General features: G+C 36.5%; 1 protein-coding gene across 2 annotated transcripts in view; it reads right to left on the minus strand.

The window, feature by feature from the left end:
* The window catches only part of strn3 (striatin, calmodulin binding protein 3), a 33,480-nt gene that overhangs the window by 4,739 nt on the left and 10,554 nt on the right, over window positions 1-18,187 (minus strand). Inside the window, exons 2-13 of one of the 2 annotated variants that reach the window (XM_073869696.1) lie at window positions 11,211-11,314; window positions 11,049-11,122; window positions 10,867-10,948; window positions 10,532-10,705; window positions 9,619-9,757; window positions 9,335-9,476; window positions 6,213-6,343; window positions 5,538-5,713; window positions 4,725-4,772; window positions 2,125-2,246; window positions 1,868-2,035; window positions 138-278 (exon numbers count right to left, since the gene is read on the minus strand). In XM_073869696.1, coding sequence (XP_073725797.1) covers window positions 138-278; window positions 1,868-2,035; window positions 2,125-2,246; window positions 4,725-4,772; window positions 5,538-5,713; window positions 6,213-6,343; window positions 9,335-9,476; window positions 9,619-9,757; window positions 10,532-10,705; window positions 10,867-10,948; window positions 11,049-11,122; window positions 11,211-11,314 — 1,501 coding nt within the window. Of the gene's footprint in view, window positions 1-137; window positions 279-1,867; window positions 2,036-2,124; window positions 2,247-4,724; window positions 4,773-5,537; window positions 5,714-6,212; window positions 6,344-9,334; window positions 9,477-9,618; window positions 9,758-10,531; window positions 10,706-10,866; window positions 10,952-11,048; window positions 11,123-11,210; window positions 11,315-18,187 lie in introns of both variants that reach the window. The other variant, XM_073869695.1, reaches the window with a different exon arrangement.

Here is an 18,187-nt window from a genome sequence, read left to right on the forward strand (position 1 = left end):
AGTTAGATTACTGAAAGCAATCTGCCGGCCATGAGACTTACAAGCTCGATTCTTCATCACTAGGCTATGACTGTCCATAGTCGAACTAGAATAAAAATTTTGATCATGAAGATTGTAATGTAAAAAAATGAACGTACCACTTTCACCCTGTGCAGAAAACACCACGATGGGCTGAGATGTTTCCAGATCATAGATGACAGCATCTCCTGTGTTGAAGGACGCCACCATATGAGCTGGATCACACCCACTGAAGTTAATGGATGTGGGCATACCATGATCTGAAATTCAGAAAATAAATTGGTGACCAAATAAACAAATGCATTAATCCATTACCGAATACTACAAGACAGAGATTTCACAAATAACCTAAAAACAAATATAGTTACGCATTTATAAGCAAACATTTATACTATATACCTAATATTAGGGGTGGGCGGAATGATCAAAAATCTATTTCACGGAATGAGTCATTTTATTTCACAGAACGGTATATAAATGTTTTTCAGTTTATATTGTTTTTTGATTATAAAAATGTACAGAAATTTGCTACTCACTCTAGCTTTTAACTAAATGCTCACCGCAGTTTTAAATGATGAGCAATTTAAAGCTAATAATGTTAAAGTGAAAATGCCCAAAAGATAACAACAGATTACCGGCAAGTCTTGATAAGACAGAATCTTGTTTATAATCGAGTTATTAATTTGATAGACTATTGAAGCTATAGTATGTCCTCATTGTATTCTGTATTGTTAAATCATTACATTAAAAAAAAATTCAAATCCATAACTTGATTTTCAAAGATTTATTATAAAAACGGATTCTTTTTTCCACAAAATGCAATAAATCCATGACAGTTTTTGTTTCAAAATGCTAGAAATCTATTAATTCAATGTACAAATGTGCATTCATCTTTGCTATTTTATATTCATTTAGTTGAATAGTTGTACACACTGACTAAAAAAATAAACATTTATGTCATTAATCAAAACACTTACTTTGTCATATTAAGATCATTGGTCATTGCAGCGGTTATACTTGACGTCGTTGCTTAGCATTTTTCATAGCGATCAGCTGTAAAATGTTTTGGTCCTGCTCGATTTTCATTGAGTAAAATAATGTAAAGTTTTTCATAAGATCCCCTGGGGTCAATGTGTTAGCATGAGAAACTTGATGCTGTCAGGAGATAAGCACCAATCTCCGGAGTGCTTCGCGTAAATTATTAGATGTTGATGACAATCTTTCCCGTCACAGAAAACCATCACAGGTTTATTAATGCCATTAAAGTATTATTTTGTTTTGTTTGTTGATCACGAAGTACAAAGTAGATGAGGAAAACTAGGACTCCGTGTACTCAGCGCGCCGCCATTGTTTGTTTACATTGCGTGACCGGTGGGCTGTAATTTCTGGAATGGATTTATTGCGTTCTGTAAAAAAGGAGGAGTGGCGTTTATCGCATTTTGGGAAAAAAGGGAGAAAAGATGACAGAATAACACGGCGGATATTGGATTTTGCGTAAAATTAATTATTTACTTTTAAATACTGACCTGATATAATACTGATTTTGGCAGTAACTCATTTTTTTCAAAAATGGCGTTTATCGCGTTTTGGAACCAAACTCTTCATATGCAAAAACCTACAGACAGGATGAATACCTATAGCCTACATGAGAGACGAAGCTCTAGATATTATAAATATGACAGGTGCTATGATGTGATGATCATGAAGTCTGTTTTAAGGTCCGCCCTTTACTTTCTATTAGACCTTAACATTTGTATCTCTTTCTCGTCTTTCCCATCAAATATGTTTGTATAAGCAAATGGAGTCCCATACCTTATTGCTTACATTTAACGTTCAAGGTTTTCCTCACCTCTATCCAAGTTGAATGTGTTAAGACACGGTGACTTCTCCTCAGGGTTCCACAACTTGATCGTCCCATCAGCTGAACAGGAGAGCAGCCGGTGTTTGATACCACTGTAAGCCAAATCCCAGACCGCATCACTGTGACCCAACAACGTACCAGCCAACACGCTGGGATCTGCGCAAAAAATACAGAACCATCAGCTGTTTTGATCTCAGGGGTCCCAAACCTCATAAAATACTTGTGCGATTTCTTCTTTCTCTCACCGTACGTGTCGTAAGGGTCTACATTTGAGCTGGGGATGTTCCAGCACTGTATTGTTGAATCGATTCCACCACTAAAACACTGCTCACCATTCGAGGTCACAGCCAATGAGAGCACAGGTCCGCTACAGTGAGCAAAAAAAAAATTTTTTTTTTTACAAAGACATTTGCAGAATGACCTTCCTCTGGATGTGATACCTAACACAAATTATATTTATATTAAGTGTGTCCAGATTAGGATGGTCCTTATTTTTCAACTTTTAAAAGTTCATGCTCTCACCCTACCAATATGTTTGAATAAATCAATAAAAAAATGAAAAATTAACAAAAAATTTGACCCATTATAAGGACCACCCTAGTCCAGATACTACTTGGGGCCAAATACATAAATGTAGGGGAGAGCGGTGCACAACCTAAAGCTTTTTGGCTTTGGCTCTATCATTAAAAAAAAAATTAAGTTAGATTAATCATTTTTTACACAAATCAACACACATCTTTGCTACAAATGAACACTTAAAGTTTGTTTGTGGGACCTATCATTATCTTCAATTAAACCAAAAGTACCAGTAGTGGAAAAGTTACAATGAACCCTGTGCGTTAGTTTGTGTCCCGCTCACCCCTACATAAATACATAATTAATTCACAGTCATAATGTTTTAGCAAGTCGCGCCACAAGGCGTCCACGTTTGCAACACCTCCGGGCAGTTATTTCAGTCATGGCGTCCTATCTACTTGAATGGGGAAACACAGAGATCTCTAATATATTATATACTATATTTCCAACCATAACAATTAAACTGTACCACAACTTTTGTTGTTTAAGCTCAAATTGCATTAAAACACTTTTTCTGATGTCGTTTCATCTACTGCGCATACACACAGGTTGGCAGGTTCCTCACGTGACTGTACAGAGCCCCTCCTCTGTCAGTCTTTATTGATTGATGATTGGTTCGTTTAACTGAAAGGCGGGACTTCTGTTGCCAGAATGGCCATATTGAGCATTGCACTGTCCATTATTCATCGTAATATCAGTGCTTAATCTTGTTACACACAATATCTACAGAATGAACTGTACATAAATTCACAAAGTTTCTGTCCAGGAGCAATATCAGGTAAATGGCAGGTGGTGAAAACATGGGTCTCAATTACAACCATTAGCTTCCAACCCACCTCCTAAACAACAAAAAATGCTCTACTGAAGTTTCACAAACTAAGTTTAAACTGAAATTTGAGATCTGTGTGCGCTGTTGTTTGAAACACTGGTAATGCTCACCACCCAGAGGAACATATAACAGTGAAAACACATTCTGTAGAGTGATGAATCACGTGTCACATTCTGATGGATGATCTGAGATCAGGAGATGCCAAAACCTTTCTGAATGCATAATGCCATTAATCAAGTTTAATGAAGGAATGATGTTTGGGGAAATCCATAGTGCATGACTTGGAACGACAAACTTAGTATTCACTTCTGAGCTCATTTAGGCTTTACTTGTTGAGCGTATCCAAAATTTCCCCAAATCGCTTTCATTAAAGGTGCATTGTGTAACTTTTAGAAAGATCTCTTGACAGAAATGCAATATAATATACATTACTATATTGTCAGTGGGGTACAATTTTTTTTTTTATTACCTTAGAATGAGCCATTTTTATCTACATACACCGCAAGTCCCCTTACATGAAAGTCGCCGTTTCGTGCTGCCATGTTTCTACAGTAGCCCTTACCGGACAAACTTCTTTAAAAAGTGTGCGTTTTGTCACTACGTTGATGTGTTTGTCCTGTGGTGGCTACCGTAGCTTCTCTATGCGTTTTGAAAGGGAGGGAAGAGCTGTGGACTCAGCCATTGGTTGCAATTGGCAGTAAGTGCGTTTCCATTGCAGATTTGCGCAAAACTTTAGCGTTATTTTGCAAAATGTCGACGAAAAACTATTGCGAAATGACATGTTTCCAATAACCGATGATAATCGACTAAGTTTTTCCTTCTCGCGATAAGTCATTTCACACATCACATGACTGATTTTGGTAGGTTTACTAACTACTAAGGTTACATCCACCGCACTAGGCATTATTTTTAACCGAAGGAGTATTATCCAAACATTAATGCCAATGAAAGCCCCTTATAGTTAGGAGCAGCAACGTATAGGTGTTTTTTGGGGGTAATAGTACATTATTTTATATCAAAAGAGGTGTAAGAGTGTTATCTAAACATTATTGGCATGGAAAACGTATTATACTTAGGAGCAGATATGTATTGAGGTGTTTTTGGAAGGTTTTAGCACATAGTTTTTTTTTCAAATAATAATTATGCGACTTACTTGCGTCAGGTAACCTAAAATGGTTTTCATTGCAGTTTTGCAAAATACACCTTTTCGGAAAAAAGTTTTTTGCGATGTATGGAAGTTTTTGCGAAATTGACGTTTTCCATTGGCTGTATTTTTAATTCGCAATGTCAATTTGTGCAATTTAAAGGGTAAGGAAAACGCAGCTACTATCACCAGTAGATGCCGCTAACAATCTACACAGTGGACCTTTAAGGTGTGTATTTCTGAAAGCAAACATAACAAAACTTACACATGATTAAGGTCATGAATTCAATACTCACGTATGCCCTCTAAATGTATATATGGGCTCCACATCAAAAGAGGCACTTCTGCAAAGCAAAGATAAAAAACAAGTTCAGCCGCGTTTATTGAGCCAAGAAAAGACATCATTGTTAACAACACTATTGGGCTTGATGGCAACATTTTTGCATCATTATATCCTCTATTATTACCATTTAAATCACTACTATTACTATTTAAATCAAGCAAAATCATCTAATATCAAAAAATAAATAAATAAATGAATATATTATACCAGTACTGTGCAAAAGTCTTAGGCCATCATGCCAGAATTAGATTTGTTGTTATAAGGATCATATATAATTGTTTCTCAGTCTCTTTAATATAATAAGTCCAGTAAATACAGGAAATGTGTATATAGTATTAAAAACTGCATAAAAATGTAAACTGATGTGTCAAGTTTTTAGGGTAAACTCCTTCTTCACTTAAGCAATAGCAGGAAACTGCAGGATCTCTTAAACCTAAATCAAATTAAATATTAATTTCAAATTTTAAAGAAATTAGTCTTTTACATTCTGCTCAAAAACGCTCAAGATGTGTTTAGTGCCAAGAAAGGTCACACTAAACACTGACGATGCCTAAAGATGACATTTTTTGTACATATTTCCTGTATTTTCTGTTTGTATCTTAATAAAATAGATTGAAAAATAAATATGGATGGAAATCAAAACTTCTAAAACAACAAGTCTGGTGGTGGTGGCCAAGACTTTTGCACAGTACTGTATAATATTTCACCAAAACAATTCATCCAACCATTCCGAGAATATTTTTTCCGTTGGGACACCGTCTCTTACCTTTTGGCAGGAACGGTCTTCTGAAGGTTCCAGAGTTTAAGGGTGTGGTCTTCCGAGACCGTGACCAACACCGGTTCTACAGGATGAAAGGCCAGGGCCCGCACTCCATCGAAGTGGCTTCGCAGGGTATATTTGGGATTCCATGTCTTCCTGAAGGCGTCCTTATTGGCTGGCAGCTATAAATAGAGGATGGCGGAGAGACATTTTAACAACTGTGAAATAAAACCTGGAAATCGCCAGTGGACTGACGGAGGGATTTGAATGCACAACAAACTGCACTGTCCTTAGACATAAAGTAATGTTATAATCCTTGAAAACAATTATCTGATGTTTAAAGGGGACAAATCATGAACATCTGACTTTTTTAAGTGCTATAATTGGGTCTCCAGTGCTTCTATCAACCTAGAAAATGTGAAAAAGATCAACCCAGTAACTTAGTTTTGGAAAACCATTCTCTGCAAACATGTGAAAAAATAGGTCATTGAAATGTGGCTCCCCTTGTGATGTCAGAAAAGTCTTGTGAAATGTCCCCTTTAACATAATTCAAACTGAACTGCAAACAGATCCAAGCGATCTAAATATAGTTTGGTTTATAAATAGGCTCTGTAATCATTAATGTTGAGTTCCTGGAACACAATAATCAGAAGAGCAGACTTTATCGGACAGCACACTTACATCATAGCTGTATTCAGCCTCGTCATTGGACACGGTCAGATCGGCGAGATCTCCCAGGACACTTTCCAACATGTCATCAGATCCCATGATAAAGGACTTGCCTCCCCCGGGGGTGAATGGCAGAGGCTCGGCTAAAAATAGAAAAGCAAAGAGAAGGCCCAGTAAACAAGGTGTCAGTCTGGAGTGAAGACCAGAGGACCTGATAGGTTAAGCAATGATTTAAAGGGATAGTTCACCCCAAAAATCTTCTTTGTTCTGCTGAACACACAGGAAGATTGAGCAATGTTTGTAACCAAATCGATTTTGGGCACCATTGACTTCCATAGTATTTTTCTTTCCTACTATAGAAGTCAATAGTGTTCCGTTTCTAATTACAAATATCTTCCTTTGTGTTCAGCAAAACAAAGAAATTGATACAGGTTTGTAAGAACTTGTGGGTGAGTAAATAATAACAGGATTTTCATTTTTGGGTGTACTATCCCTTTAAGCAGCAGATACATAGCCCAGTGGTGTTGATACTAAATCAGTACTTTTTGACGCTGTGCTAAAAAGCAGAACAGTGCCCAAATGCACAAATATATTTTGGTATAAATGTATTTTTGTAGTATAGGAACACCGCAAAATCTTAAAGACTTCAAAACATATAGAGTACTGTGCCTTAGGCCAACATGCCAGAATTAGATTTGTTGTTTTTGCAATGTTATAGTGATCATATATAATTGTTTCTCAGTCTCTTTAATAGATCCAGAAAATACAGTAAATGTGTATATAGTATTAAAAACTGTATAAAAATGTAAACTGATGTGTCAAGTTTTTAGGGTAAACTCCCCTTCAACTTGAGCAATAGCAGGAAACTGCAGGATCTCTTAAACCTAAATCAAAATAAATATTAATTTCTAATTTTAAAGAAATCAGTCTTTTTACTTCATTATGCTCAAAAACGCTCAAGATGTGTTTAGTGCCAAGAGAGGTCACACTTAACACCGACGATGCTTAAAGAAGATATTTATTCCTGAAAATTATTATTTTTTGTACATATTTCCTGTATTTTCTGTTTGTATCTCAATAAAATAGATTGAAAAATAAAAATGGATGGACATTAAAACTTCTAAAACAACAGGTCTGGTGGTGGTGGCTTAAGACTTTTGCACAGTACTGTATAAAAAACGTTATAGCTATAACTCCCATTTTTTTTTAGGAATGATCAACATCTTAACACGTACCTAATATGACAATTTAAGTCTCTTTCCAAATATACATGTCCTATATAGGTTCTTAGTTTTAGAAGTGGGCCAGGGTGAAAGAAGAGCTTAAAGGGATGCTTCACCGATTTGGCATTCAGCTTTGTATCTGTGGAGGCCCTGCGGTGTTGCTGGGTGGCCATGTTTCCCTCCCTCATTTCCCCCTGAGGGGGGAGGTGTCTGCATTTTGGTTCTGCAAAAAAGTCCTCCGATGATGTAATATGACGATTTTTGCATCATCGGAGGACTTCCCTGCAGAACCAAAATGCAGATACCCCTCCCCTCAGGGGAAATGAGGGAGGGAAACATGGTCACCCAGCAACACTGCCGGGTCTCCACAGATACAAAGCTGAATGCTAAATCGGCGAAGCATCCCTTTAAGTCAAAGAGAAGCATAGATAAAGAAATGATGGTGGGCATAATATAATTTTACAGGTTTTTAAAAGAACTTGATTTCAAACCTTTTAAAGATAATTTATAATAGACATACACGATAAGTCGATTCCCTGTTATCATTCTGCCACACGTGCTCCATTAGTCTATTTGACTTCGACAGCGCCAGCTAGTTTTTGAAGTTGTTGATGTAAAATAAAAAATGGTTGCAATTTATTTACCTTACATAATACCCAAATCTAAACTGCTCTCATACATAAAGTAAAAAAGTGGAAAAATGCACCACCATCTTTAACAGTTAAAACCAGCCTAAGGTGGTCTCCCAGCCTGGTTTAAGAGGGGATTTGGCCACGTTATTTTAGCTGGTCAGGCCAGAAGACCACCTGACACAACGGCTTGACCAGGCTGGAAGTACAGCTTGATCAGCTATGTCACGATAGGAGGTCCAGCTACTTCAATCTTGAACCAAGCTGGTCAAACTGGTTTTAGTTTGTGGGTCAGCTGGTCCTCCATTTATAAAACCTTTAAATGTCTAGAAACTAAAAAAAAAAAAAAAATCTGCCCTTAAAGGATTACTCCACTTTCTTTATGCACCGCAAAAAATGACTTTCTCACTTAGTATTTTTGTCTTGTTTTCAGTAGAAATATCTAAAAATTCTTAAATTAAGATGCTTTTTCTTGATGAGTAAAATGACCTAAGTAAATAAGTCTAGTTTTAAGACAAATAATATACAATTTAAGTGAAATTGTCCTTAAAACAAGCAAAATTATCTGCCAATGGGGTGAGAAAAAAAATTGTGAAATAAGATTTCTTTTTTCTTAAACATTTAATTAAAGTAACATTTTCTCACCCCATTGGCAGTTATTTTTGCTTGTTTTAAGCACAAATTCACTTAAATTGTATATTTTTTGTCTAAAAACTAGTATTATTTTCTTAGGTAATTTTGCTCATCAAGAAAATACATCTTGATTTAAGAATTTTTTGACATTTCTACTGAAAACAAGACAAAAATACCAAGTAAGAAAGTCATTTTTTGCAGTGTGCCTTCCTTTTTCAGTCAAAAAGAAATTAAGTTTTATAAGAAAAACATTTCAGGATTTTTCTCACTTTAATAGACTTTATTGGACGCTGGCGCGTCCTCGCGTAACTGATGCAAGACGATAAGTTGTGTTTAAAAAGTACATATTTTTATTTTTCCCGCCAAAAATGACAATCACTCTGCTAGACAAGACCCCCATGTCTCGTTTGGGATCATTTAGAGCCCATTGAAACGGTAATTTTAAACTGCATTAAAACTGTAAACTGTTGTCCAATGAAGTCTATTAAATTAAGAAAAATCCTGGAAAGTTTTTTCTTAAAAAAAAGCAATTTCTTCTCAACTGAACAAAGAAAAACATTAACATTTTGGATGAAATGGGGGTGAGTTAATATCCAGATTATTTCTCAAGAAAATGGAGTAATCCTTTAAGTAACTATAGTGTTTTTACCCCACTCCGTGCCATCTCCTGAACTCCGGGCCTCTCCGGCACCTTCTCCATCCTCTGCATTCACCAGAAAGTCAAACTCCTTCAACGCCTCCTCTGTGTCTGCATCTTCTGGCAAATCTGAAGCTAAACCTTCATTTCCAACCTGATGGAAAAGCAGTTTTGCTTTTATAGTAATCTCTACTCAAACATTCCACTATGTGTGATTATGTTGGCATTTATAAAATGAAGCATATTTATTATTAATAAAAAACAAAATATCCTGTACAGTTTACATTAATCCTTACCTTAATTTTATGTTTTTTTATTCTGCGTTTATCACTTCTGTCTGGCACATCCTCCATTATATCTCCATCTTCATCTTCGTCTTCATCGCTATCGTCAGCATTTTCTAAAAAATTAAATGTCTCCAGAACCTCTGGATTCCTGTTAAACCAAAGGTTACAATCACTTAGTAAAGTACAAAATCGTTAATTAAAAGTCCCCCTTGTAGTCGATCATTTCAACAGTTAAAACTCATTTGTGAGCATAATAGCATACGTAAAAGTTTTTCCAGTGACTTTTTCACGCTTTAAAACTGCTTAAATATAACTCAACACCTTTGCCTCATCTAGTATAAACCAGGGTTATAATCGTAAATGAAAACTATCCCGAAAAACTGAAACTATTAATAAAAAACATTTTTGTTAACTGAGATGAAATAATAAAAAAAATCCTAAAACTAAAACTAAAATAGAATTTAGCAAAACAAAACTTGGGTTTTCGTATTTTAAATGGTGTTGGATCGAACTTAAACTAAAGTGAAATAAAAAACAAAATAAAATCTAATATTTATTTTAAAAACTATAAAAAACTCTGGTATAAATGAATATATGAATATGCAAATTAATCCCCGCCTCCACTCTTTCGCAGCAGATAATATATAAGATGTATATCTATGATAGATGCTACATTCGGCAGCTTTAGACATAACTGCGGTTTCACAATGCATACGTGAATTGCGCGTTTGCAGTACAATTTTTTTAAGCGCTGATGTTAACAGGTAAAAGCATTCAAACACAACACCACATAGACATATAAACAACAATAAAAACTTGATTTTCATCACAGGGGGACTTTAAACTGTGAAACTGGTGACTACTAATACTACTAAGTCATGGCAGATGTCATATTTATTTTCACGAATAAGGAAATTTGTACCTTTTCATATCTTGTCCCTTTCTTTTGGCTGGAGATTCTCCTCCATTGAGAATTTGCTCTAGGTTCTTGGTTTCCACTGAACCGTTCTGCTCAGAGCCCGACAGCCCCAGTAATGACCGAACCCTTTGCGACCGAACGTCTAATATCGTGTCCGTATAACCTACTTCCTGAAGATATCTGAACGGAACAGAGAAGCATAAAGAGAACTTCATATGAAGCTCGTACAATCAGAAGATATAAATAATCATCGCAGATACCCATGGACTTCCTCGGCAGGAAGTGAGAAACCTTCACAACCAAAGTGTTTAGAAATGCATAATGACTCATGGCCAACTTATTGTCTGAGGAGTTGTCTGCCCTGTTTCCATGTTAACTGACTGTTTTGAGGTATAGCCGAGACCTCTGTATCTTTGGTATCTTCTTTAAAACCAATAAAAACAAACGAAACCAGATTAGTACATACCAAATAAAACCAGCCAGTGCAGCCATTTTCGAAAACACAGTTGGGTATTCTTACCTGATTCAAAGCTGGGCATTTTCACTTCACCTTGATTTAGTTCCGTGCCATATTTTAATTTATGGTATTTCGCTCTGGTAATGGGGGAGAGAAAGTTTGTTAAAAAACTTTCCAAAATATATACTCATGACATGCAACGATATCTGAAATAAAAGTACAAACCTTTCTTGCTTTAATGCATATTCTAACATTTTTATTCTTCTAACAAGGTCATTCTTCAAGTTTTCTTGACCCTTTCTTTCTCCTTGCAGGAAAGCTATTCGAGCCTGGAAGACAAATATAGAAGCCATAAAGACATTTGTGACAAAACCTCTCTCAACACACTCTCCTCTGACATATTCACAAATAGTGGTCAACCGAACCGATATCGCCATGGTTAATATATAACTGTCCACAGTTAACATAATATCATGTGTGAAGTGTACCTGTACATGTGTGCATATCTGTTTGAATGAGGACCGCACAATATATCAAAAATATCAAAACATGCATATTGCCATAGTTAAAGGGACACTCCACTCAAAAAAAAAAATTCTCACTTTCCAGCAATGATATGACGCAGTGCCCAAAAATAGTCCCCTGCTATTGAAAGTTACTAAGGGGACTATTTTCGGCTGCTGTGCAATATCACTGCGCCACCTGCAGTCACGCTACAGCAAAGCCCCTGATTATTACTCCAGAATGAGAGTATAGTTCCTAGCCATATCTGGCTAGAAAATCGCAACTTTAAATTTTCCGTCGGTCTTAGTACATGATGTAACTACAGAAGAGTCAAGTTTAAATAGGAAAAATATTGAGGCTCTTTGGTTATTTTTGAGCGCGATGCTAATGGTCTAATCAGATTCAATGGATTATGCTTAGCTATGCTAAAAGTGATAGCGCCAGACCCGAAGATCGCCTGATTGAATTCCAAAATGGTAAAAATGAAATATTTAACTCTAGGGGAGCTGGAAAATGAGAATATTTTCAAAAAAAAAGTTGAGTGTCCCTTTAAAGGTGAAATGTGGGATTTTAGCCGAATCTAGCAGTGAGATTGCAAATTGCAACCAACTTCTATTTCGAAACGCAATGAGAATCTATGGTAGCTGCCACAGGACAAACATGTTATCGTCTGAGGTTGTTTTCACATATGTTGGTGCGCACCGTGGTGCGGCCTCGGAGCGCACCAAAATACATTGTATAATTTTTCAGTTAGTGCGGTCCGTGTTCACATATATATATTTTTTACCACCTGTTTAGAGCGGTCTCGGAGCGGCCGTTTAGTGCGCACCCGAGTGCGGCTGTTGTGTTCACACTGACCCAAACGCAACGTACTCGGAGCGACACGTCATTTGGGCCGACCTAAACAGTGTATATGTGAAAACACCCTGAGACAACGCAGGGACGAAACGCACTCTGAAGAACCCGTGGTTTATGTAGAAAAAAAACGTCTCAGTCTAAGGTAATAAATTCAAAACTATTCATTTTGTAGGGGGTTTATACACCACTACAAAATATAGTTTATGTATATTATATTGCATTTCTGTCAAGAGATTCTTCTAAAAGTCCCATATTGCACCTTTAACACTTCAATAAGTATAGTTACAGATTTAGTAGGGATGCTCCGATTGATCGTCCAATTATGCTTGCTATGCTTCTCAATGAATTACAATGAAATGCTGCTACATCCAAAAGACAGAGGGCGCTCTCGTGCAGAAACTCAATATGAGCTGTAAACGAAGAACCATAAAAACGCAGCTATGACACCCAGCTCCAGGAAATGTCTTAATGATATATTTATATTGCTGTTCTTCAAACCTTTTTAGGTATTTTCATGATAATAAAGAATATAATAATTATGTTTGACGAGTGTTACTTTTTCAAATGCATCAGGGTTTCCCGCAGAATATTTCAGTTAAGGCGGCCCACCTAAGCTTGAAAACCCTACCGCCTTAACTAGGTCGTCAAAAAAAAAAGAATTTAGCTGCACAAAAGGCCGTCAAGTGCATCTCGGAGAATAGCGCGTACGCGCATCACCGCGAGCGTGCATGCCCACCACACGGCCGAAATGAGATAAGACGTGGTCCGTCATGTCTGAAGGATAGCCAGTTGATTAAACGCGTGTCGTTCTACAACATCTGCTTTAGTTTGTGTTTATTAACCCTTTAGTTTCACTTCATCACGCAGCTATTCCCCGTTTGTCATAGTTTCTTCAAAATTAAGTTTTATTTGAGTGTTTGCCCCTTTGATTGCCACGCCCTCGGCCCTATACCACCATAACTAACAAATTTTCTGCGGGAAACCCTGTGCATGTTATAAACAATTCAAACAGTGATTTCAGATCGATAAAGACTTACTGATCAAAAGCCGTAGTACATGAAATAGCTGTGAATAAGATCGGCTGTCCGATTCAGAATAGTATTTTTTGTGGATATCGGCATTGATCGGAGCACAGCTAAATTTTAGCAAAGAGACTACCACACGAATGATAGTCCTCGTGTGTACTCTGACGTGTGGCAGATGATCAATGACTTTTTTAAACATATTTTAGTAGCTTCTAAAGCATTATCATTTCATATACTGCATCACATCATGCGATATATCGCATCTTCTTCAATATCCTGCAGCTCTAGTTTTGAAAGTAAGTTACATTTCCCTAACATGTCGCTTTAGATAAAACCATCTGCCAAATGCACAAATGGGAATGACATATCCAATTCCCATCCGAAAGGTTTTGTAAGCAAGACCACAGAATTTCTTTACAGAGAACCAAAGCTTATAAACAATTAATGAAATTACCATGAATTTACCAGAATGAATTTACCAGTAAATACAAAAATGTGCTGTTCACAAACGCAGTGATGTGTCCGTCTTTTTACCAGTAAGACATCATTCACACATCAGTACCAAAATATTGAAAGTTGTACTTTCATATGACATGAAGTGTGATATTGATGTTTAAAAAAACACCCTCGACCACTACCCAACAACTAAAGATTATGTTCAGATTAGATCTGTCCATTTCATTCTGGACCACAGTTAAAAGACACATACAGGAAAGCAACATAAGAGCGCCGGCAGGCAGCGACCCAGATGAACAGAGCTCTCCAGAGCAGGTTAACATTAGCAATGAGAGCAGCTGTGCAACCTGACCCCTCTTAAAGGCCTGTAAGTGAATGGGAGAAGGCTTATGTATAGACAACCTGGAGTGCCTGATCCTGGAGTGCCGATGTTTAGCTTCAGCTCTAATCAAGCACACCTGAACAACTTATCAAGGTCTAAAGAGTCACCTGAAACCTACAGGACGTCGGCACTCCAGGACGAGTTCTGATTGTGTAGTTTGTTTAGCGTGTTGTGATTCGACAGCAGCTTAGCTTGCCATTAGCTTAGCTTGCCGTTAGCTTAGCTGGCGACTGACGTATTCCTGTGTGCGAGGTTAGTCAAAAAACTGTTCTACTGATGTAATTAAAGCTAGGGCTGTCACGATTAAGACATTTGCCTGACGGTTAACTGTTTAATAAATTCTGACGATTGCGACAATTAATTGCCTGTTTTAAGACTTTGATGATTAATTGTCTGTTTTATTGCTTTGACATTTAATTCTCATACATTTTTTGCACAAATATAACTTTCAAAAACTGATAAGTCTTCATAAGAAAAACACACACAATAACGTGTCTGAAAAAAACACTGAAAATAAAAATGCAATCAAAATAAACAGGCATTAAATAGCAGCCAAACCTACTAAGGTCATGTTAGTACGCATGTATTTAATGGCTTTGCAATGCATCACGTCAGGTAAGGAGCGCCATATGATACGGTCTCGTATCAGTGCTGCAGCTCCCCCTTGTGTTCTTTAGAGAGATGTGCAATCATTGCGGTGATCTGAAATCATCGTGACAGCCCTAATTAAAGCAGGAAATAGAGGGTTGTAGGCTTTGAAAGGCGAATTCTGTTAAAGAAAATATATCACTAGGCAGTGAACTTTGAGATTTATCATTTTGCAGGTATTATTTATGGTATTATAGCAACATTACACACAAACTACTGGGTTTAAAAAATAGGATCAGGAAGAACGTGACCTTTAAAGTATTATTATATGTTTAATAATAGAATTTAAATGCAGGTCGGAGCCGATGGTGTAGTGGGAAGCGCTCCGACATATGGTGCAAACGCACTTCTGGGACCAGAGTTCGAATCCCGGCTCGAGGTCCTTTGCCGATCCCATACCCCTCTCTCCACCCTCTACTTTCCTGTCAACTCTCAAACTACTATATATCAATTAAAGCAAAAATGGCCCAAAACATTATATATAAAAAAAAGAATTTAAATGTAGTACATATACAGAAATATTGTTTTTTATGTTAAAATAGCTCTGCGGCCCTCTGACAAGATGTTCATCTCAGAAATGGCTCCAAATCAGTTTGAGTTTGAGACACCTGTTCTAGAGAAAAAGCTTGCATGACAACCCTATGTGTTTATCAGGTAAATATGTCATTTGTGGTTTTTGTAGAAAGGGGGTAGGCGAGATGGGCAACCTTAGACTTGTTCTTTACATTCCTATGATGCAATGTTTTCCTTCATTTTATGACGACAGAAGGAACATTGTGGTATGCGTCAGTGGAATTTGACTATAGCCTACATGCTCGACAACAGTGCATTGACAAAGTCAACACTATCTCCAGCTCATGTACTCATGAACTCTTACAAAAATTTAAACACACAAAAACAAAACACTTGAAAAGTATTTTAACATTTCTGGAACAGCTAAGAGCCCCGTGTCAAGCAAATGGGAAATAACAGTAATTATTTATCGTAACGTAGATATAACAGCATATAGTTGATGTGTATGGTAGCATAATTTATATATTAGCAATTTTTAGGTTTTTAAAGGTGCATTGATCATTAACAAGAATTAGGCATGCACAATATTGACAGAAAATACGATTTGCAATACTTAATCAAATGCAATGTAGGGTATGCAAAATGGTAATGAGTAAATTGGTAATTTAAGTTTGCAAAATCTCATTCAATTTCAATATTTTTAAAAAACCTTAAAATTACATAACCAACATATAGGGCTGGGCAATATTGAAGAAATGCGATGTGATAACTTGCTAAGTAGGGCTGGGCAAAAAAAATAGATTTTTCGATTAATAGATTTTTTTCCCGTGGTTGATTCAAAATCGATTCTCACAGGCCACGAATCAATTTTTTTTTAATTTTATTTCCGCAAAAACTGAACGTAAAATTTTACGTTAATCTAATTACTAGTCTTCTCCACTAGATGTCACCCTTTTTTTGCTTTGCGCAATGTAACCAAGGAGTGAGAGGCGAGCCTGTCATTCAGTCTAAACTCTAATATATTATAATATTATATTCTATTCTATATTCATTGAGTTGAATCGAGAATCCGGGAAAAAAACGAGACAAGAATCGGTAGCGAAATTCGTATCGAGAATCAAATCGATTGCTTGCGAATCGATCTGGAACATCTGAATCGATACCCAGCTCTATTGTTTAGATGATGCGATAAACAATATGCAATATGATAATGAATTAAGTTTGTAAAATTGAATTAAATTGTACTATTAAAAAAAAAAAACGTAAAATTACATAACCAGCTTAGGGATTCACGATACTGAAGAAAAATGTGATGTGGTAACTTGCGAAAAAAAAGTAAATGTACAATATGCGATATGATAATGAATTAAGTTTGTAAAATCTAATAACATTCTGTTTTTTTTTTACTTAAAATTACATAACCAACCTACTGGGCTTCACAATATTGAAGGGAAATGCGATATGAGGTAACTTGCTAAATACGATGTATGATATGCTAAATGATAATATATAAATGTGAAATGTAATAACTTGCTAAATGTTTCAATAAATAATATGCACTATGACGGTTCTTTAAGTTTGCAAAATCTATTTGAATTCCAATATATTTTAAAATGGAAAAAACATCACTCTGGCATCTTCGTCTCACCAGTCTCTCTGCGTCAAGCTAAAACTTTAAGTAACTTTTTGAAGTGTTAAAATCATTCAGTAATTCATACCTTTGCGAAATTTCTATAAGTTAAATAGCGCTGCCTATTCATTTACAAAACCTGACTTGGATATTGTTAAATATGAAACTAATTATAAATTCATTCTTAGTGAGATACAAAACTTTGTAATGCATTCAATGCAATGTAATGGATGAAATATGGCTTCACAGCTGGTTACGCTGAACTGTTGTCATGAGGAAAAGATCTAAGTGAATATTTTTTTTCATGGAAACAACAGCATACAGAATTGGAATGACATGAAGGTGTCTCTCAACAATAACAGAGTTTTCATTTTTGGTCAAACTATTCCTTTAGGAGTTCATCAGAGGGATGAGAAGGCCAGTGTGGTTGGGTGGTCAGAGCCATTGCGTTTCTTGGATGAGACTTTCACAGAGACAGCTGTCTGTGCTTGTCTTAAGACTACAGACATTTTGGAGACCGGCGCACAGAGACCCGCTTTGCATGGCCCCGAAAAATATGCATGATTCATTATTTGACTAAAAAACCATACATGGATGAATAAATACAGCAAAAACAAATCAGTAACCAAAACCAACCGTATGTCACCTAAGGTAACGTCTATTCATCATTCTGAGGTGATGATGTTGAGAGCATCAACACATGCGTCAGGCAAGCGTGTGCTTTCTCGATCCACCCCATCATTCATAGCTCTGGAATCGATGTGTGAGGTCACTCCAGTGAGACGCCCGGGGGAAACTCGGTGAGATCACTGCCCTAAACAAGAGCTTTACAAAGAGGCAAAGCTGCGACCCGGCAGGCAAGAATAGCCCTGGCGGACACATGACACATTCCCCTGTACAGTCGTCAGATAACGGCTCACAGCACAAAAATATGTCGGTTACTGAGAGAGGAATGGTATGTTACAAGCTAATGATGACCGAAAAATTTAGCTATGAGACAACTTAATTAACAATAACGGCACCACGTTATAAAAAACTGTTTTTTTAAGTTCCCTAACAGTTGCCATTATATAACAACCTGACTGTCAAAACAATTCAATTTTGTTTATATATCGCTTTTCACAATTGTTCATCGTAGGTAATAATATAATAATACTAAAGTGATGTAACTGGACCATAATAATGA

The sequence above is a fragment of the Misgurnus anguillicaudatus genome, chromosome 7 (genome assembly GCF_027580225.2).
Source record: "Misgurnus anguillicaudatus chromosome 7, ASM2758022v2, whole genome shotgun sequence".
Lineage (NCBI taxonomy): Eukaryota > Metazoa > Chordata > Actinopteri > Cypriniformes > Cobitidae > Misgurnus > Misgurnus anguillicaudatus.